The sequence below is a fragment of the Botryllus schlosseri genome, chromosome 8 (genome assembly GCF_051294905.1).
Source record: "Botryllus schlosseri isolate E-star chromosome 8, Bs_hap1, whole genome shotgun sequence".
Lineage (NCBI taxonomy): Eukaryota > Metazoa > Chordata > Ascidiacea > Stolidobranchia > Styelidae > Botryllus > Botryllus schlosseri.
The window spans coordinates 4,820,172-4,842,414 of record NC_137243.1 but is presented as its reverse complement, the minus strand read 5'-3'; the positions used below and the strand labels follow the sequence as shown (position 1 = coordinate 4,842,414).

General features: G+C 40.8%; 1 protein-coding gene across 2 annotated transcripts; it reads left to right on the top strand.

Moving 5' to 3' along the window:
• The first annotated feature begins 1,213 nt into the window (after positions 1-1,213).
• LOC145444439 (uncharacterized) lies at positions 1,214-15,806 on the top strand. 2 transcript variants are annotated; one of them, XM_080322419.1, is made up of 10 exons: positions 1,215-2,392; positions 2,905-2,970; positions 5,375-5,418; positions 5,690-5,821; positions 7,036-7,249; positions 7,310-7,381; positions 8,079-8,209; positions 8,812-9,669; positions 10,888-11,335; positions 12,254-15,806. In XM_080322419.1, exons 1-10 carry the CDS (start codon positions 2,293-2,295, stop codon positions 12,397-12,399), a joined length of 2,211 nt encoding a protein of 736 aa, XP_080178545.1. In that variant the 5' UTR covers positions 1,215-2,292; the 3' UTR covers positions 12,400-15,806. The 2 variants fall into 2 exon arrangements, with proteins under 2 accessions (XP_080178546.1, XP_080178545.1); XM_080322420.1 differs by lacking the exon at positions 5,690-5,821 and having other exon boundaries at positions 1,214-2,392.
• The last annotated feature ends 6,437 nt before the right edge of the window (positions 15,807-22,243 follow it).

The window sequence follows — 22,243 nt, the reverse complement described above, 5'->3', positions numbered from 1 at the left end:
GTCATGAACAGATAGGAGGATGTCGAACGACACGCATCAGTATAGCGATCCTTTTAATCTAACATCCCCCTCGGCCTAGAGTGCCCGATGTCACAGTTCTTTTCGATGTTGATCTTTTTGAAGCCGCGGCCCTTTTTACTAGATCTTTCCGTTCCTTGTGAGTGCTTTCTTTCGTCGGGTCTTTTTCTGGGCTTTTTGTCGCCGTATGAACGGCCAACGGCGGGGAAAGAGGAGCCCAGATAAACCTCCGACGGGAATCGAACTGGCTCCGCCAGCTGATATAGTCTGGGTTGTTTGATCGCCATTCTACAATACACACAAAGGGAACTTATTGTGTCTGGACTTATCAGTCAGTTAATTATACTCAGTCGGTCATTACTCGCTACGATTGCTCCAGTCCAACTCGCCCCCGAGTTGTATCAGTTTCTGTGAAGGACTGATTGCATTGTCCCCTTGATCACCCATGCATTGTAGAGAGCAGAAGGTGTTTTTTCTTTTGCTGCTGATCCGATCCTACGACAGTTTGAATCCTGATCAACCAATCTCATCTAGTTTATAAACCTTCACCCAATATATACATTCGTATAAAAATCAGGCTCTTCGATATTGGAAACTTGGAAATTGAATTTCATTCCGAATTAGCACGACATACAGCAAAAATTAAGTTCAGTTCATATCGAATCGAGTACATTCGCATAAGCATATTGTTTCAATAGTGAAGTTCCGAAAACTTGCAACCACGTTCATTTCCTAGTTAACACCCAACATCAATTGAAGAACTTGGTTTTGTAAGTTTGACCGATGAGTACAGACTACTTTTTTACGATCATGCTGTTCGCTTAGTGTCACCGACGGTACGTAGACAGAACGAAACGTAGGCTTACTCAAAGCCGATTAAATTTTATTTGGTATTGACCGTTTATCACGCCAACTATACAGAAAGCAACTGGTTCTAACGGTGACATTTGGTGTACTGTGAAACCTAAATATAGTTCATTACTGTAGTTCTATTATCTGTGCGGTTGCAACCGCTACTATGATTCTAGTGAACCGGTATACCGATTACTGTTCCAGCAAAGTTGCTATTCAACTTAGAACTCGTTCATTACGCCTAAGGCAATCTTCGGTACATCACGACTGTCATGAGCAATAGCAATTACAATACGGATGAAGTGCTAAGCGCTTCGATACTTTCAGTTCTCATCGAGAGAGATAGGTTCGATATGTCCAAACGTCATGGACACTGGACAGGCATGGCGCACATTCAGTGCCGTCTATTTCTAGACAGTATGCATCCCGGCTTTCGCATTAATAAAAACAAATACTGCTTTATCATAAATCGTCGCAGCGATAATCCTCCAAGTAAGAGTGAGAAATATTTATGTAGCATTTTTGAGATCAGTCATAGCCAGCAATAATCCATCAAGGTTTGTGTGGCAATCTGTGGCATTTACGGTGTTTTATTTAGCTGTCTGGCGAATAAAAAATCTGCCGCGATTATTATGAGTAAAGTGTACTCTGTATTGTATAGGTGGATAGAAATTGGTAAATATTCCTTCTTATATTGTGACTCTGACGCGAAGTAGTGAAATTCTTCTTGAGCCTCATTAGAATACGAAGAGTCGACAATGTAATCATGAAATATACCACCCTGTCAAATCGATATGCATGTAAGTGCAATAAATAAGACTTATGCAAAGAGCTCGATCAAATGATCTCCTAAAATTGATGAGCTCAAAAGTTTGCTTAGTTTTACATTATACTAACGATATCCATATAATCACGATGGAAATTGAAATCAATCGCGCGATCACAAAGGAGCAATGTGTGTGGTCACTGCTAATGCCATCTACTCTAATTGTTGTCGTCTGTCGTGTCGTATATACAACGTTTGCTGGTTTGTTAGAACGTTACGTTTAGTTTCCAAGAAGCGCATTGGTTAGAACTTGGAAGACTAGTTCATCGAGTCATGCGCATGGTCGTAAAGTGCGAAGTGGGGTTTCGATGTTTGAATATAAATATTCATTGAAAGGTCGGTATCAGTTGCATACACCTGTTTGCTTTACATGTTTGCAAGCTGGGTCATAGTAGGTAATCCAAGTGTGCTAAATCGGGAATGGCCCAAAGTGTGTCTTGTTTTGTACATCTCGCGTTCAAAATACCAAGAGCTATCATAGTGAGCCTTTTGAAATAGTGATTGCATACCGTTTTTTTATTCCCAAGGACGAAGATATATTATTGTAGTGGTAGCCTATATCAATACAAGTAAAATATATTTGACATTACGGGGAGATGGAACCCGGGATACTAGCCGCGATCGTCATCCTTGGGGTCGAGCTCGTCATAATCATTGTGGTTCTCGCATTCCTGTTCTCGGGAAGATGCCCGCTGCGTGAGTATGCCAGCCGCAGTCAGAAATACGATTGCTCTAAGCGTTATTGAGTATATTGTGAAACTATACTTCGATTTTGAGATGATAATGAAGCATGTTCGATTGTAAATCGCCTTTTAACTGTTTATTGAATGGGGTTCTCCATTAACGTGGAAGACTCGGGATTATTTGGTACGATATCGAATTCAGAGGGGTCAAAGTAGTCAGATTTGCTACTCAAGTAGAAGTAGAAGAAGCGTCGTAAATTTCTACCCAGTCACAAGTAGAAGTATTGATTTCAGAGGCGTGTCAAAACTACTTCAAGTGGAAACATAAAATGAAACTATGAAAAGCACTCTCGAGTATCAAGCTGAAGATCTGGTCGGGTGTTTCCATAATTTTGGCAGTTAATCGGCGCTGTTTTCGAAATTCCAAGATGCATCTTTGCGACTAACGTAAAATAGCTAATGACACTGCAGATAGGTACAGTCAATACAAATTTTTGTGACTGAGACAATTTCCGTATCGTTCAGAATGCTGCAAGAAGGAACCGTCTCCTGAAAACGGCGACTACAAGAAAACCGAAGAGACGGACGACAGTAAGAATTTGTGACAGTATTCATGGTTGCTGTTGAAAATTTAACGAACGGACTTGGCGCTTGCCGCATAGAATACAAACCAGTGGTTCTAAACCTGCGGTACGCCATTTCAGGTAGTTCGCAGTAAATGGATTTATTTTTAAGTAAAATTACTAAGTAAAAATCCTCAACGTATATTTTTCTAATGTAAGAAGTGTCCTCATCGAATGCATTGCTACATACTTTATGCGTCATGATTCGACTCAGTTGCATCCCGCCTAGATCAGCTTGTGGAGAAGATGCAATTGCAACCATCACGTTAAACCTAGCCTTATTACTAGGCGTGCATTTAAAACAAAAATCAATTTAAAACAAACATGTTTTAAACAAGGGCCTTTTTTATTGTTGTTGTTTTTAAGCCATGACGTCACGAATATTCAATTGTGACGGCATAGTGGATTGACATTGACAATTGAAAATATAGGGTAAATATAGCTCCTTTGACGAAATATCTGCACTATTACTGTTGAACCGATTATTTTGAGGGTTCCAGCCATCCCATATCGATATACGCCGGCTATATATCGGGTGGTAATTGTGCGTAGGCTCGTACAACATGTTTTTTGGGAAAGTATTTACACAATTATGGTATAACTTTACAACTTGAAGAAAAAACAATTTTGTTTTATAGAAAACGTGTTTTAAAACACCGTTTGTTTTAAATGCAACCCTACTTATTACTGTGTGTTATTAATTATTATCTGACTCGGATTAGCCCGAAGGCCGCGTTTGTTTCGAAGTTTTGGCGGACGACTAATTTGCTAATCCGCTCATGTTAATAATCCTATGTGTACATTTGGAGTAAAGTTGAGATTTTCGTTAATTTGTTGGTACGCTACAGAATCATAGAACCTCAAGGTGGTACGCGCTGGGAAAAGGTTGAGAACCACTTATATAAAAATGATATCGCGAATGGCGGTTACTCGTTACACTATAATAAAAATTCAACAACAGAAGGATTTATGCAATAGTCGCTGAGTAAATAATTAGTAATACAAAAATTCCCTTATTATCGATGAAGACCAAGTTAAAAATAAACCAGGGTTTCAAAATATCGGCAATAACTACACGGTTTCGTTTCTATAGTCATGGTTTTTCAATGTGCAGTAATTTAGGTTGCGATTTAGCTTTGTGAGGTTTTGCTCGGGTGAACTATATATAAGAGTGGTTCTCAACCTTTTTGTCTTCGCGGACCCCCTTTGGGCCGTCATGGACCCCCGCGGACCCCTCCTCCCAATTTTGGTTCAAATGTAACTTAATTATCGTACAACCGTCATCTGTCGTGTGTAAATATCTCCTGTATATATAGGCTAGTGATAAGGAGCAACAAAATGACTTCTCTTCGACATAACATCCTACTAATTATGTAGGAAATGGGAAGACCTTTTGTAGCGAATTCTGTAGGTGCACTTCTTGAAATACGTGTGCGCGTCATGAAAATTCACGGCGTCAATTTGATCTAAACAAGTGCCGAAAATCCAGTTCCACAGAGATAGGCGTTGGCAACTGCAATAATTAAGCGTAACGCTTCAGATGAATGGGTATGATCTATAGGGCGCCAAAATTGAGATAGAGAACATATAGCGTCCAGCCAACGGAATAGTCATTTCTATCTAGCCGCTTATCTTCAAGTTATTCTGGAATGTCGGTTATGTAGCCTATATCACAGAATGAAAATGAATTTTTGCAAACGATTTTCAACAAAAGATCTCTAAACAGCAATACGTTTGTGACAGTAGGCTATTGGCAAATAGACTGAGTTTACTCAGTAAAATATTTCATCTCAGACGGCCATTCTGTTAATGCGAGTCCTGAAGTTTGAGCAGGTGTGAAGCGAAACTGTCTCGTAATTTCTCTAATTAAAAATACAAATTAGGTTTCCAGCTATTTTGCAGATTTGGAGGTTTCTCGGACCCCATGAAAATGGTTCGCGGACAGCCGGTTGAGAACCACTGATGTATAATTATAAACTATAAATCAAAAATAAACAGCGCTATGCTAGTACTTAACCGACTGCTCTGCCAACGCAACGACACTGTACCATAATCGGTAATCACTTGATTTATTACCGGTAGCATCTTTCAAAGCCCACTGTGGTAATCGATGTGAATATTTGACGCTATAAATCAAAAGAGCCGAGTTCCGTGATCTCCCAAAACACGAATGTCTAGACGTGCATATATACATATGCTACTGTGATCCGCGTAAGCGGTGACTTAAGAAAGCCTATAGCAGTGGGCCGTGCCTACAAGTCGCCAGCAAAGGAATCAAAATATAGAATATCGGCTAGGTGTAAACGAGCGTTGCAGTCGAAAAACACCATGGGTAACACAAACAACTACATGCTATTGACTTCTCTTTTCAGAAAAACCTTTGGAAGACTTCCCTGAAACTCCGCCCGATGAAAATGTGAGTGACTATATATATTATGCAACTACAAATTTTACGTCGTTATTATCGTATGCCTAATAGAACATCTGGCAGAAATACGTGTGTATGTGTATAATATGTGTGTTCGCATCGCATATACGTCTCGCCACACCTCTCAACTGAGCAATAATTCGGAGGAGTCCAGACCTGGCGCTCGAAGACATTTCTTGACCCGATCCACATGCAGAATATCTGCCTTACAGTCGAGGAGATTCTAACCCCGCCTTGAATTGCCTTTCTTGTCCGCCAGACACCTGCACCAAATCTTCCTGAGTCGTGTGACCTAGTAGACGAAAGTCGACCCGACGAAAAAGTCGATGCCGATATACTTCCACCGGAACTTGAGCAGAATGTAATAAGAGAAATTGTTGCAGACGAACTGGTCAGTGGGAGGATTCCCAGCCGTGGCAGTTGCGTTACTAACACCTGCTCTTGCGTTGCCTCGTAATTTCTTGTTCTGTATTAATAGTGGTGCACCATATGTCATATCAGATTTATTTCACCAGCCTGCTACTAATATCTTGTAGTGCTCATAACCTTGTAGCTAGATGGCGCTAAACGTACTGTGCAGTGTGCATGGGCTGTATTTCTTTGGGCCGAGATTGTGTCATCATATGTGGTTATGATGTCTCGTTCAGAACGTGGTGATATTCACTTGGTTTACGTCGGTATCGTATTTAGCAGCCGTGAATCACGGGCAATATATGGCTCATTCGTTGATAGGATACGGATTTCCGATAAATATTTGATTTTGCACCTGAGCATCTTATTTATCGACATTGCTGCAACTTAATTGTTTGTAAATTTTCGTAACGGCCAGAATCATTATTCTCGTGGTGGCTGAAGCAAGTCTTCTGTTCTCTGTCTTCTGTCTTCTTTTAGGAGGATTTGTGCTCTTTTCTTAGGAAAACTGAGTGGTCCTTGGAGGACGCCCCAATGTCCCCTTTTTCTCGCATTTCGCTATATGTTTATACTCTCCACAATACGTTTAGACAAGAAAAAAATTACTGTAGCCACGAAACATGCTGAATTGTTGGCTAAAAAGGGTTTCCCAACAAGTTGCCCTTCCTTCCTGGTTGTTTTTGCAATGTTCGGCGTTCTGTGTTTTTTTACATGCAACGGTCTGAAGCTATTTAGAACTGACCTATAAGATTAAGCGCATCAGTTTTGAGCATCTTGACGGCTTTATATAATTTCAATGAAAATTTACTGTAAGCAATTTCACGAACGTATCAAAATTGATCCTTCCTTATCGGTAAAAGTTAAGGGAATCGCATAGTACTTATGGGTTAAAGCTGGAAAGTAAATTTCTTTGGTAATTTCTGTATCTTTTTTGTAACTTTTGCCTGCAACTACCAAGGACATGTAAAACATCATCAAGCTCAAACGTAGGAACTGTACTTCGTTTGACTTACCGGCAAAAATATCACCTTATTCAAAGGTACAGAGAATATGGTCGGTCTACTACTCTACGGGATCGGAATCCCATTTCATAAAATCCAAAGATGCATGTCAAAAATAGCGCTTGCTGATAATTGCTCATTAATGATTCCAATATAGAACTTTTCTTCGGTAACCCGATCGTTACGTATATAGGCGAAGAAACCGGTTGAATCTTCCTCTTCGTCGTCCGACGAAGGGGTTGGCGACGTGCAAAAAACACCATCGATCGACGAATCTTCAAGTAGCAGTTCGGAAAGTGAGGTAGAAGAGCCTGCCCCACTACCCCCACCATCTATCGCGTCAACAAACACGTCAGTGTCATCACTCCCGCCACCAGCCGAAGAAGCAGATTTGACGATACCTAAAAGTATGATTCAATTGCTTATGATGTCGAAGTTCGTTAAAAGTTATATTTTTCGCCGTTCAGCTGCGTCTTCAAACCCGCCCGCGTCACTGCAGGACGGAATTGTTCTCTCGCTTCGTTTGGACAGTGCATCTGGTTTGTTATTGTTTTTAGTATCATGATGACACAACGTTCATCGGTGATGAGACAGCTGGGCTATTTCATTTGCCTCAATTTAGTATAGGTACTCACTGCATATAGCTGCTGCTCCACAGCTAGTTGATGTCCCTTAACCATCATATAAGAACGAATTCAAATTAGATATACCGTACTGATTATGGGGATGAGCACAGCAGTCAAATATCTCGGTGTATTCGATTTTAAGTCGTCTAGTATGTCAGTAGTCAGTACCACCTATTATGACATCGTATCAACAATAATCTCATCAGCGGCATCTTTTTGTGGCCTCGAGGAAAATAGTTATGTTATCTTATTGCGCTCTGTAAACATTGCTAGGGTCTATCGCTACAGTACAGAAATGCGTTCAAAGAAAATTAGTATCCTGGTGCAACATGCTTTTTGATGCTGAACTAGCCGGGGGATTCGCTGGCCAAAATGTAGAAATACAGTATTGAAACTATATTTTCGTTAATAAAATATAACTCCTGTAAAGAAATATAATTTTGTTGATCGAAAATTAACCCTAGACTAGAATCATTATAATTGATGCTCGACTAGTATTCTAATACTATCATCGTTTTATCGAGTCCTACTTTTAGAAGCCAAACGATTGATCACATTTGTAACTGATAGCGTACGTCTTCTTTCTCGGATAACACATGATCTATTCTAGACGCTGAGCTTGAATCCAGCTCGTCTTCCGCGTCGTCATCCTCGTCTGAGGAGGACGAAATCCGCGTCTTCCGTACATTTGAAAGTTTACCGCCAGAATCAAATCAGGGAATGTCAATCGTCTACGATCCGGTAGGTAATCATTCCTCTGGCGCGAGTGTAGGCCAACATCCGGATTCAACATCTGAAAATGCTACGGGTGAACTGTATTGTGTGAAACGAACCTAGTTTACTGTGCAACTTGTGCCTGTGCACTGTGCAGTGTGCATACATTTGCCACTCTCTTGCTTATCATAATGAGCCCTGATTTGATACGAACTAAACACGATCAAATTTCCAAATTTCCGCTGCATATACATAATTCGGTAATGCCACGCACTTGGTGGTCTACGGCTAAAGTTTGCCTAGTTCGTCTTCGTGCTTCGTGCCGGTTTTGTTGTAGAATTACGGACTTCTACAGATTTAACTCGACGACCCAATGCAGAGAAAAATGAGTTCCACCAAGACGTACAATCTTCCTTCGTCAGCCTAATTTAGGCTTATAGACTCATTCATTTGTTTATATAAAAGTATGTTCGTATTATAATAGTATATAATTTGGCCTCAGTCCCTCATTTTGGCACTATTTGACACTACAATGTGGCACCAAGAGCTTTCAAGGAGTTAGCAACCCTGTTGGCACATCCCTTCCTCTCAGTTTTCGACGCTACTGAGAGCGGTTATCAAATTCACAGGCCAGTATTTCGCCCAAAGTCCAATCCAGCGACGAGGAAGAAATCAACAATCGCGACGAGATAGTCGCCGGCGTTATCAACGTGACCAGCGGCGAAAAACTGACCATTTCCCAAGCCATATCCAAAGGCCTCATCCCGGAAAGAACGGGAATGCTGCTGCTAGAAGCTCAAGCCGCCACGGGCAGCGTTGTCAACCCTAGAACCGGTGTGAAGCTATCAGTTGATGAAGCTTTAAGACAAGGCGTTGTGGACCAACAGTACAAAAGTATTCTCAGAGCGTCGGAAGGCGCGTATTACGGCTACTTAGATCCACGCACTAACGAAAGCGTTCCACTATACGAGGCCATGAAGCGAGGCATTTTTCCGCGCTCTCAAGGCATGCGGCTTCTAGAAGCACAGGTCGCTAGTGGAGGCATAGTCGACCCTTGGACTGGTAAAAGATACACGCTGTCCAAAGCAGTCAAAAGAGGACTGGTTGACAAAAAGACATCAAAAATACTCACAAACCCAGAAGACCACGCTGATTTCGTAGATCCGCACACAAAGCAACGGTTTACTTACGGTAACCTACTCAGCAAGTGCATAAAGGATTTGAACACAGGGCTGAAGTTTCTTTACTTGGAGGAGAAGCGAGTCATGAATCAATCTAACCGACAGCAAGAGCTCATAGCCTTCCGAAGCGCTTTCAAACGCACCGTGACCGTGAAGGATCTGTTGAAGGCTGGGCTTATAAGCCAACGCGTGATTGACATGTACACCAACGGAAGTATTGATAAAGATGAGTTGTACGAAAAAGTGAAACCCTATCTTTTCGGCGAAGCGCCTATCGCGGGGATTTACAACAGAACAAATCGCGAGGTAAGATGTAATCCTATAAATTGTCGTGAATAGATAGCCCGCCCTGTATTGGATTTTTGAGTCGATACCGATAAAACCGATCACCTTCACCGATAACCAGGATATATTCAACCGATATGGCATTTCCACAACATCATAGAAAGGCTGCATCTGGACAAATCTATCAATATTCCTAGCCCGCAGTCGCAGATTACCACGACGTAACAAAATTGGACGAAATTTCTGTTTGGCTTGATATTTTTGTTTTTGACTAGGGGGCGCTGAATCCATAAATGTCACTGGCTTTTCACTATCATCGAACGTTAACCCTCTATGCAGAACCTTTTTAACATCTAATGACCGATATCGATATTTATTTCACTTATATGGACAGCATTACATATGTTTGCAGGGTTGTAACCAAGTCACAAGGCTTCGAGTCACAAGTCAATCTCACTTTTATAGTTTTGACTCGAGTCAAGTCGAGTCATTTTCAATTCACCATCGAGTCAAGTCCGAGTCCAAGTCAGCGAGCAGAGGGTCGAGTTCGAGTCATGGTATTATGGCTCGAGTCCGAGTCCAAGTCATTGTGTTGACTGCTCAGTTTCCAGTTAAAGTCTTGTTAAACCTACTTTTTACAACTTTATTTGGTGATATCGATTGATTCGCCTTTATAATATAATAAGTTGCCTCAATTTTAGCAGTTTCAGGTCGCATTTTCAAGTACCAGTACCAATAAACGAAATCCCAGTAGTGGGGTTGCTTTACTATTCTTTGAAATTGCAATGAAATGTCGGTCTTGGCCGTCTGAGTCTCGAGTCATTTGACTTGGTTCGAGTCATGCGCAATGACTCGAGTCCAAGTCGAGTCAATACACAAATTGACTCGAGTCGAGTCAATTCCATATTTTGATAAAATGACTCGAGTCAAGTCGAGTCATCAGAAAATCGTGACTCGAGTCGAGTCATGACTCGAGTCATTACAACCCTGTATGCTTGCACATGAAATAGACTAGAAAAGCGGTATCTGAATGCCTGAATGTTATAAGAAATAAGTCGATATTCCCGGTCCAGCGGTCGCAAATTATGTAGTTCTGTGGCTCCCTGCTGCCACCCTGTAACGCCACGAAATTTGCCGATACCGATATTTCTTTCAAAGTGTGATGTCGGCCGATATTATCGGCGAACTACTATTCGATCCCAATATAATCCTAATTCCTTATCCAATTTTTCGTTTCAGGTTCTCACGATATGCGGCGCTGTTAACAAAGGATTGCTGCGCAAGGGCACCGCCTTGGAGTTACTAGAAGCCCAAGTCGCCACCGGACACATAATCGATCCCAAAACAGGGAAACACATGTCCATCAACCGCGCAATTAGCGTAGGATTGGTAGACGGCCGTTTCGCCGGACCTCTGCGGAAAGCCGAGACCGCCATTTTCGGCAACCAGTCCGATAAACACCGGACCTTGTCCTTATTCGAATCAGTGGGACGCGGGCACGTAGTTGAAATTCAGGGTATACGCCTTTTGGACGCTCAGGTGGCGACAGGCGGCATTGTAGACCCGCTGGGCGGGTTTAGAATACCGCTACCAGTCACGGTAAAGGGAGGAATGTTGAATCACGAATTGGCGAACAAACTAGCGCACCCCTTGCCCGACGAGAAAGCATATTACGATCCGAATAGAGGTGAATATGATACGGGCGATTTACCAAGTAACAAGGTTCCGACTTCCGAGTCACAAGTCAATCTCACTTTTATAGTTGTGACTCGAGTCAAATTGAGTCGTTTTCGATTCACCACCGAGTCAAGTCCCAGTTCAAGTCAGTGAGTAGAGGGTCGAGTCCCACTTCAACCCACTTTTTTCAAATCTGCTCGAGTGATATAGAATGGCTCGCATTCATAATATCGTAATTTTCCTCAGTCCTAACAGTTTCTGACCCTATTTTCCAAGTATCAGGACTGATAGACGAAATATCAATCATGTGTTAACTTTACTATTCTTCGAAGTTACAATGAAATGTCTGTCTTGGCCGTCCTAGTCTCGAGTCATATGACTTGGTTCGAGTCATGCACAATGACTCGAGTACAAGTCGAGTCAATGCACGGCTTGACTCTAGTCGGGTCATTTTTCTCATTTGAAAAGATGACTTGAGTCATTACAACCCACTGTTTTACAGAGGCGGTTACGAACGCTAGGCTACTTCTACTTTTCGGCAAAGGTGACCAGTAACGAAGTCATTCAAGTAGATTTTATTCTACTTGCAATACTTCCACAAGTGATTATGTTTTTCGACTACTTCTACATCTACTAGGGCAGTTTTTTAGGAATAAATGACTAATACATTTTGGATTTTGAATATTCGAAAGGATAGTTTCCGAATTGTCTGCATGTCTTTCAGGGGCGAAAATGTCATAAAAACCGCTCCAAATAGCCCCTGTCTCACGGTAAATGCATATATTTTCGAAGATAAATCTTGCGATTTAGAGAGTAACCAACTCTGATTAACTGCTAAACGTTACTTTACTACTTTTTCAAGCCTTTATTTTCTACTTCCACTCCACTTCCTTTTCCAGATCATAATATATTCCATTTTTCTTGTCAGGAGAGAACGTAACCTATGGAGAACTACTTCGACGGTCGGTCGTGGACAAGAAACGTCATCTCGGAATGCGACTCCTGCCCATGACACCCAGGGCCCCAAATGTGCGTGTGGTCAACATGGGACCAACACGTGGCGGATATCGATAACAACAGGACCCGAAAACAAGCGTGTGCTATCAGTAGGGCTGGGCGGAATCGAGTACCTGATTCGATTCCAAATCTAGTAATATGCGTCGAGTCGAGTATTCTAGTATCACTCTGTAAGACTTCATAAGAATATGGATGAAGTGGAATGTTCAAATATGTGTTTTTATTCCACCACAAATACGATAATGCAAGTTCCACACGGCATAAAGAAATCTTAATACTTTGTAGAGCTATATGACAATGCTATATGTTGATCACGACTTGACAGAAATGGTATTTCCCAGGGTTGTAACCAAGTCACAAGGCTCCGAGTCACAAGTCAATCTCACTTTTATAGTTTTGACTCGAGTCAAGTCGAGTCATTTCAATTCACCACCGAGTCAAGTCCAAGTCCAAGTCAGCGAGCAGAGTGCCGAGTCCGAGTCATGGTATTATGACTCGAGTCCGAGTCCAAGTCATTGTGTTGACTGCTCAGTTTCCGGTTGAAGTCTTGGTAAACCCACTTTTTATAACTCTGTTTGGTGATATCGAATGGTTCGCATTTATAATATACCAATTTTCCTCACTTTTAGCAGTTTATAGTCGCATTTTCAAGTACCAGTACCAACAGAAGAAATCCCAATAGTGTGTTGGCGGAGGAATTACAATGAAATGTCGGTATTGGCCGTGTGAGTCTCGAGTCAATGACTTGGTTCGAGTCATGCGCAATGACTCGAGTCCAAGTCGAGTCAATACACAGATTGACTCGAGTCAAGTCGAGTCATTTCCGTATTTTGAATAAATGACTCGAGTCAAATCGAGTCATCAGAAAATCGTGACTCGAGTCGGACTCGAGTCGAGTCATGACTCGAGTCATTACAACCCTGGTATTTCCACAAACGTGCGTAGCTTTGCACTGCATGTTTTCAATGCTGTGATTATAGGGTTGCATTTAAATCAAATGGTTGTTTAAAACACTGCATTTAAAACAAAAGGCCTTTTTTAAAAAATCTTTTTTATGAGTTGTATAATTTTGTCATAATTGTGTAAATACTTTCCAAAAACATGTTGTATGAGCCTACGGACCACGATTACCACCCCATTTAGCCGACGTATACGTTATGGAATGGTTGGAACCCTCGAAATAGTCGGTTCAAGAGCTATTGTGCGTAGATATAGATCATTGGTGCGGAATGAATGTTCTGATGCTGATGACCGTATAAATTTTGTATGACGATGTAGTCCTGGTTAAAGATCTTTTTGGTCCGTACATGACAGGGTTGGAAGCCCATTTCGTCAAGGAGCTATATTTACCCTATATTTTCAATTGTGAATATCAATCGACTATGGCGTCACAATTGAATATACGTGACGTCATGACTTAGAAAAAACACGTTTTAAACAAGGGCATTGTTTCAAACATGTTTGTTTTAAATAGATTTCCGTTTTGAACACAACCATGGCTGTGATACGGCCATTTGAGGTTTCTGGTATCAAGGCTTCCACATGGCGGAAAAACTGTAATAGGCCTACTCGTTGCAGAGATCTTCTTGAAGATACAGAACTTAAATAGACTTTGCAATACTCATGGTAAATGCAAGTCTTGATAGGAAGGTACATATAATTTAAGTACTCGACAAAATAGTCTCTCACTACTCTACTCGACTCGAATCGTTATAATTAAAGCTCGATTCAGACCCAGCCCTAGCCATCACATGAGAGCAACTACGCTTTAGCGACGACATGGCTCACGGTACACAAAAGTGTTGACTTGTGACGCTTGGTGGCGCTATAAGCGCATCTCATCTCGACTGTTGTGGCGGGAAGCGAGTTCTGTGCTGAATTTGCTGCGACATCGCCCGTTATATCGTTGTCTTGTACAAATGTACAATACATAAAGTCACATTTGCGGTAGTGCAGTGAAGCCGTATTACATACACAATATCGCCCCGGTGTTGAATGATAAATGATCATTAGGGTTACCATATTTTGGAAATGTGAAAAGAGGACACTTTTTCAAAATTTTACGACTTACCATTCTGGAGTGGAATCCGGAAAAATGTAAATTTTTCCCGACTTTGTGTTTAGTTGACTAAAAAAATGTCAACTTTCCGGCTCAGCTCCCGAAGCAGCCGCCGGAGCGTTACTTCAGTGCTGATTTCCTGTATTTCACGCGAATTTTAGCCTATGCTTAAACAAAATTCTCAAACAAGAGGACAAAATCTCAAAAAAGGGGACATTTGGGCGTCCTCCAAGGACAATTTCAAAGAAGTCAAAAAAGAGGTCAAATCCTCTTGAAAGAGGACGTATGGTAAGCCTGTATGTCACAGATGTCGTAACACCGTGAAATCTCTACATCTACAACAACACTCATACCCGGTTGGAGATGGTAGGGTCGATTTTATCCAAAACAAATGGGAATTTAGTGTTTCAGTACCTTGCTATAATGGTTTATATGCATGATTTAGAATATTCGTTGTCGTTTAGGGCGTTACGTCATATTTGTACTTTCATCCTTTGCCACAGATATGTATATAATGCTTGAGATATCCTACCTTATCAGGTCTGAGCCATACACAGAAACTTAGTTTGGTATATCTTAGCATTCTTAGGGTTACCATATTTTGGAAATCTGAAAAGGACACTTTTCAAAATTTCCAGACTTGCAACACGGGAGGAGAATCCTGAAAAATGGTAAATTTTGTGCGCTTCGTGGTCGGTTGGCTAAAAAAGGTCAATTTTCCGGTTCAGCTCCCGGAGCCGGAGCGTTACTTCACTGCTGATTTACTGTATCTCAGTCCAGTTTTACTCTGTATTTAACCAAAAAGAGGACAAAATCTCAAAAAGGGGGACATTTGGGCGTCCTCCAAGGACACTTTATAAAAAGTCAAAAAAAGAGAGCTCAAATCCTCTTGAAAGAGGACGTATGGTAACCCTAGTATATCTTGTACATCGTTTTATCACGATTTGTACAATGTTTCGCGGATCATTGGCAGCCACCGATTTCGTGTTGTCTTCGACGACTAGTCAATAGGGCTGTTCAAGTAATGCTTCTTTTTTCGAATTTCACCGACATACCGTGACCAAATTGTTGGGTTGTCTAAAAGACGCTCTACATCAAATTTACGTCTATACCACGTGATCATCAAGCAAATGATGACATTCTTCGAACACCGTATTGTGTGATGGCACGAGCTGTTCCCTAAATATAAATACCTGAGGCTTTGTGACTTCCCTGTCAGTCAGAAATAGGAGTCAAGCTCAATTCGCCTGATGAGGAATACAGATAATCTGTTACGGGACTCGCGTAATGAATATATATACTGCATTCTGAAGAAAACAGCTACAACTTACGTTCTGATTTCATGAAATATACATTATCGCGACAAAAGATTTCGTCAGATGTGAAATATATTTCCTGCATCATACTTGCTTCTTACTTTATTTCCTTTGCGTTTAAATTTATGGGAGTATTTTATTAGCGAATTATATCATCATCAATTTAACGTGGTTATCTCTATGAGCTTAACTGATTTCCAGCAAATCAGCGTCATAAATATTTGCACTAATTAGCAAGACCGTTCGTCCAAACTACATCACACGTCTTTCTGAAGATGGAAACATTGAAAAAAAGCGCCACTCTCCCTGCAGACATGCCTGGAAGTCTCTGTTTGGTCATGGAGAAGTATTATTCGCCACCGCAAATACTATTATTTTGTAAAATGGTTGAAATTTAAAATTGATTATTCGCTGCTCCCGGTTGGAATTGAGCAGCGTTATTTTTTTTGTAGGTAAGCAGGTAAACTAACTATCAAATCACCCCTCCATTGAAATGTAGAAAATATTTTTACAATAGCTCTACCAATCACTCATCATGTGCGGCGCTTTCCGAATTTTCGTTTCGCTTTTCTCTGATGCACTTTTGAGCACATAACCGTGTCGTTAAAATGTCTGCACTAGCCGGCCTGTACAGAATATGTTCTTTCCTGCGACATTATGAGTATTATTGCTGACAGAGCTTAAAATAGAGCCTGGCATTGCCATTTGTCTATGCAGCGTCCAAGTATAGTCGGTCTCATTCACGGTGGGAACCAACGCGATGAATTGGACTGAGATAAAAACGATACACTGCGTGACGTGCAGACGCTCGTATGCGTCAATGGCGACGTCGAGGTTGGATTCTAAAGATAAATCAATCTGCTTCGCTTATTAAACGTCAATAATTGCGTGCCGCGTGTTCACTGTTCAACAAAGGTGCGTGCGTGACCGTCGCGCAATCGCGCGCTTATCCAGTTTCCAATTGCAGCTTGCGAAATGTCAGCGCGGTACCGGTTCCGGGCAATTGAAGAGGATTACGAAGGTCATCAACGCTTATTATCGGGCGACAAAAGGATTCAGATCTGTAGCTGTTTGCGAATGTTTCTCAGTATTCATTCTGTCAGTTAATGCATACATCACATTTATATTCCTGAGATCTTAGATACACTCCTTGGTGGTTATTCTCCTGTGCTCAACATCACTACTCTTCCCTAGCTGATGCGACTTCGGGGATGGTAATAGCATTCCATGGAGCAAGAGTTAGCTGATATGACGTTAAATGACCCAAACACTGCTAATACCGAGACCCTTGGAAAACGGGAGAAAGGGGTTTCTGATGTTTGTCAACCACGGAATATATGAAATATGCACAACCTCTTCGTGTCCTAAAAGGAGATATTTTATTTACAATTGTCTGACATCTATTGCATGGTAAGGACCGGAACACCCGATATGACCGACGTCTTCATGGCCGGAGTCACCCGAGCGAGCGTGGGTTTTCCCACTAGATCAAGCTTTACAGTGAGATAGTTTTCCAGCAAGTACCATGTCGAGCTAACCCCATTATCGCTTCCTTACTCGCTGAAAAGTGTTGTCAGGTATCGTGCGCAGCTCATAGTTCAAAATATAATGAAAGTGATGATGATGATGATGATGATATTTTTGTTGTATATAATTTATTTTGTGGTAAATTTGCTGATCGTCGCCCATGTTAAAGAGCACAGCGTTGTACTGGCGTAAAGTTTTTAAAACGGGGTTTTTAAACAGTGTGGCCTATTTAATCTCGATATTGAACTCATGCGGACCGCGTCCTCTGCGAAACTTGAAAAGTGGCCCGCGACCACTAGTCTAGATAGAGCGAAATTCCAGTAATTCTAATCTAAGATGTCAACTGTTTCTATACGCTCTCCTTTTTAATCTTAGTATAATTTCTGGTCTTCCTTAAAATGTTAAGGGAGTATCGTATAATGCGAAACGAGTCAAGCTTGGTATACAGAGGTTGCCATCCTCATGCTTGTGAGAATTAATTCTTATTTGATATGAACTGAGCTTGGTTTATGTTGTATTTCATTCTTATCCGGAATTCAATACAATGTCCAAGTTTATAATTCTAATTCAAATCTAATTTGGAAAATCCAAGATTTGTCTATATGTCTAACTCTGACCAGGAGGCCTGTCAGCAAAAGAAACGAATATGCAACAGTACCAAAAATGTCTCCGATTGGCTGAATGATACGACCTAAAACTAAAGAGGTTGCAATTATTAACAAACACGTCGCTCGTACAACCTTCATATCTAACGATATGATGGATGGATCAATATCGATATATAAGTTGAGCACCTGTACATGTCACACACCGAAAACAACTTGACGGGGTAATATTACATAAAGGCAGGCCGTGTTATTTTTGGCAAATGCCAAAACTGCCAAAAATAACTTATTTTTGGCATTTTTCGATTTTTCTTTTTGGCAGTTTTGGCATCGTCCTCTAAATAGATAGTTTCAGCCTCGAATTAGTCACAAAAACGCTTTATTTGGGCTAGTTTGTCAAAAGACACCACAAAATGTGCAGCATCCACGTATAATCAGTGCCAACAAACAATAAGAAGAAGAAAAAACCTAACGATTTCATAGGTTAATAATATCAAACGAAATCACAAAATGTGCAGTATCCATCGGAATCGGTGCCAATAAGCAAAAAAAAAAGAAAGAAAAGCCTAACAAACACGCTCAACAGCTGATTGTTACAGCTGTTGGATAGACTTAAATCGTTTGCACTGTAACAGTGCATCCAAACTCAGGTCTGCTAAGTTTCTCCTAAATTCATTTCTCGCCCAGCGAATTTGGGAAATATCGGCTTTAACAGTAGCCGTTGAGGGAAAGAATGTTGCCAGTCATCCACAAAAGGTTTTCAGAGCTTCAAAATCTTTGGAGGGCCGAACCGGCTTCCATGCATCATGAAAAGAGATCACTTCGCCAGTGCCATCGATCTCATCGCGGAAAGAATTTTGTTCCCGATCCTTTTCCAGGAGTTTCCTGTGTTGTCTCTCAACACATTCTATTCAGTAGCCCGACCATCATTTCTCCTTCAGTCTACCGATATATTTTCGGAGGACTTTTGTCACTTCAGGTGGCTTTAATATTACCAACTCGCATGGAAGAGTCCTGGGAAGGTTAGCTTGTTTAAGAACATTGACGCAACAAGACTGTCTGGCAAAACGAGACTATGCAGCTCAGTTTGTTGGAAACCTGCCTTTCAGAAACGCTCTTCTCGCTTGTAACGCGGTCCTGTTAACACAACACCATGAACAAAATACACTATTTGGCAGGCCGTGTTATTTTTGGCATATGCCAAAAATTGCTTATTTTTGGCATTTTCAAATTTTTATTTTTGGCAGTTTTGGCATCTGGCTCCTGAAATGCCAAAAATAACACGGCCTGCATAAAGGGGCCATAGGCTATTTACGCGACAATATTGGGTACTCGCTCGTACGTTGATGCGGTAACTGTTTACTTCGGCAAGAGGCGGCTTGATAACAGTGTAGGTAGGGCAACTATACTGCATTTGCAAAAGAAACACAACGAAGATCAGGTTAGCTTCATATAAAATCTTAGTTAACTCTAATCAGCGAGAGAATGGCAAATGTCCGTACCGCAAGCTTGTCTAGTTTTGCACTGTACAGGACTCCCGTAGCATTTCCAGGTAAAGCAGAAATTTGAATAGAATTAAAATGAGATCACAGAAACATTTCACAAATTAGATTAGAATTAGACTACCGGTATTTTGCTCATATCGGTCCAATTGAACATCTAATTGTTCAAGTCTGCTGCAAAACGCATGAAGCTGAACGCAGTGAGCACTAAACATTGAATAGCTTTCGAACTGGCAGGTTCGATTTCAAAGTGTGTGTTAAAAAAAAGAGATATTTAAGCTTTTCAGGACACGTAATTCTGAACAAAATATTGACCGAATTGATTTTCGTTATACGTTTCAGTGTTGTGATATAGTCGAACTGTGACGTGACACTGGTATACGACACGGTTGAAAATATATTATTAACCCATATTTCACCTGCTTGTCAGTTCATTTCCTTATCGTGGTCGTTAATTTCAGTGTGCAAAATGCTCTATTCGAAAAAGATCTCACCATCCTTTTAACGTGGCTATTTCAATGAACTGGACTCATTTCCAGCAGATAATTAAATCCGTGTCATATCTTCTTGTTTTTGATAACTGGCTATGTCTTCCTTGAAACTCCACCATAGGCCCTTGTCAAGATAGAAACAAGTGGAAAAAATCATCCCTGTCTCTTCGGGCATACCTCGAACACGATTTTTGGTCATGCCGGAGTGATAAAATTTGCCACCGTAAATAGTATTATTTAAAAAATGGCCGAAATTTCAATTTGGCAGAACTCGGCATCTACTAGTTGGAATTGAGTCAAATTTGGCGTGCATCATTTTTTGGGCAACCTGACGATTTAATTACATAGCAAGCAAGATTTGGGAAAAAAGGTTTTTTTTGAACAGCCCTAATGTCCAGTCCATACATTTAAGACTGTGTGTCTGTGCAATGTGCGTTCTGGTCATCACAAAGCACGCTTGTGTTGCGAATCTTGTGATGTCGTGTTATATTTTACGTCACAGTGTCGCTAAACATCACTTCACTCATCAAATATTTTTGTGCCTCCCAGATTATCACCAAGACTACACATTACCGCAGATGTCACTTATATTCATATATTGCCGTCACTACTTGTACGGAATATTTGAAGCATCTGTTCGTGATGTAGCTCACGTTCGGCCATTCGTATCCACGGCACAGCGCAGCCACGAGCTATTGATCACCGGCCTCTCTTGACAATAACATTTACTTTTTGCCTGTCAAGTGGTTGCTTTGCAACCAGAATTAAGGTACAAAACCAGAGAGTTGTGTCACCACTGTCATGCTCTTTCATAGGGCCTAATCGGTAGCGTTTTATGTGGTGCGATGGAGAATATCTCTTCAGATGAGCCTAATAGTTTTCATATTTTCTCTCATACATTACTCGAAGCTGTTCCAACGCCCGGTTAAAATTAGAATATATCGCACAACAATGTTAAAATTTAGCTGATAAACGTTACGCGACTATTCTATTAATACCTCACTATGCCATATTTCCCTTTATCGTTGAATAGTCGGCTGGGCAAGTCCATTACAGCTTTTTGAGCTTTGCCTGGAAATAAACATATTACAAATCATATACTCATTATGGTAATTAATATGGGTATACTTCCTTTTTTCAATGCAATCGGTGATTCCCTGTGTTCTTCTTATTAGCTACACCAATATGTTTCATATTATTGCTACACTTATGCGACCTGCTATAATTAATTCATATTGTGATTGGTCTTATCGTAGAGTCCAGTAAATAAAAACCTCTTGATTCCACAGTGGAGTCATGTCGCGTAGTCAGATTTGGACAACTAACAAATTTTCAGCTTTGTCAAATTAGATTAGAATTATAGCTACACAGTTCTTTTTTTCAAATTAGAATATATTTAGAATTACTGAATTCGTGAAAACCCGGACATTGAATAAACTTCCGTTAATATCAAGTCATATAGTTCATTCTTACGATCATGCGAGAAGCAAGTGTCTGTACACTGCAGTTCTCTTGAGGCATTCACAAGAAAACCGGAAATGAGATTAGAATTCAAATTAGAGCATAGAAACATTTCACAAGTTAGATTATAATCGCATTACCGGCATTTCGCTCTAATTAGTCTAATTATACAACTAGAATCATCTAGTTGTCCAAGTATGCGTGTATTTGTATAGCCTCTGATATGTTCATGTCCATGTCCTTTACCGTTGGAAATGGTGTCCGGTCAATACCGAGAAAACCATTACCGAGAATGGCCACAACCGAGAATGGACATTACCGAGAATGCAATGTAAGCAATGCAGGCATATTATGCATGTGAACTGAACAGGTCGTGTATACGGGCATCACGGTGTCGATTCAGGTGTAAAATTCTCGACAACGTCCGTCCCAGTAAGTTAGATTATTGGCATTGGCCATTCTCGGTAATATCCATTCTCGGTGGTGTCCATTCTCGGTAATGACCATTCTCCGTAATGTCCATTCTCGGTAATAGTATTTTTTTCGGTGTTGGTATAGAACCGTTGGTAATAACCCCGCTCTCAGCTTGGTTACCAATGTATTACTGTTTCCTGTCGCGAGTAAACTACAAATATCATTTAAACAAGCCATTTGTGGTACAGAACTTCAGAATAAGGCGAAACAATAACTTCATATTGGTAATTTACTCGCTAAACGCTTTTCGACTGCCCCTCATCAGTAGCGAACGTCAGTGATAGGGTAAATCCAATTCGAAATGTAAGAACTATTTTGTCTGTGTGACGTAATAATAACAAAAACAAACTATGTTTGTAATAACTGGATTGATATTATTGAACTTGGACGGGGATTTCAACTTCAAATAAGTGTAACATAGGTGTAACATATCGCTCTGGCAGGTGCATGGACTCCGGGTAAAGGA

Excerpts from the sequence above, each read along its gene's own strand:
- LOC145444439 (XM_080322419.1), top strand. The coding sequence starts at position 2,293 with ATGGAACCCGGGATACTAGCCGCGATCGTCATCCTTGGGGTCGAGCTC. Across the intron at positions 5,419-5,689 it reads AAACTCCGCCCGATGAAAAT|ACACCTGCACCAAATCTTCC; the intron begins GTGAGTGACTAT and ends CTTGTCCGCCAG. Across the intron at positions 7,250-7,309 it reads AGATTTGACGATACCTAAAA|CTGCGTCTTCAAACCCGCCC; the intron begins GTATGATTCAAT and ends TTCGCCGTTCAG.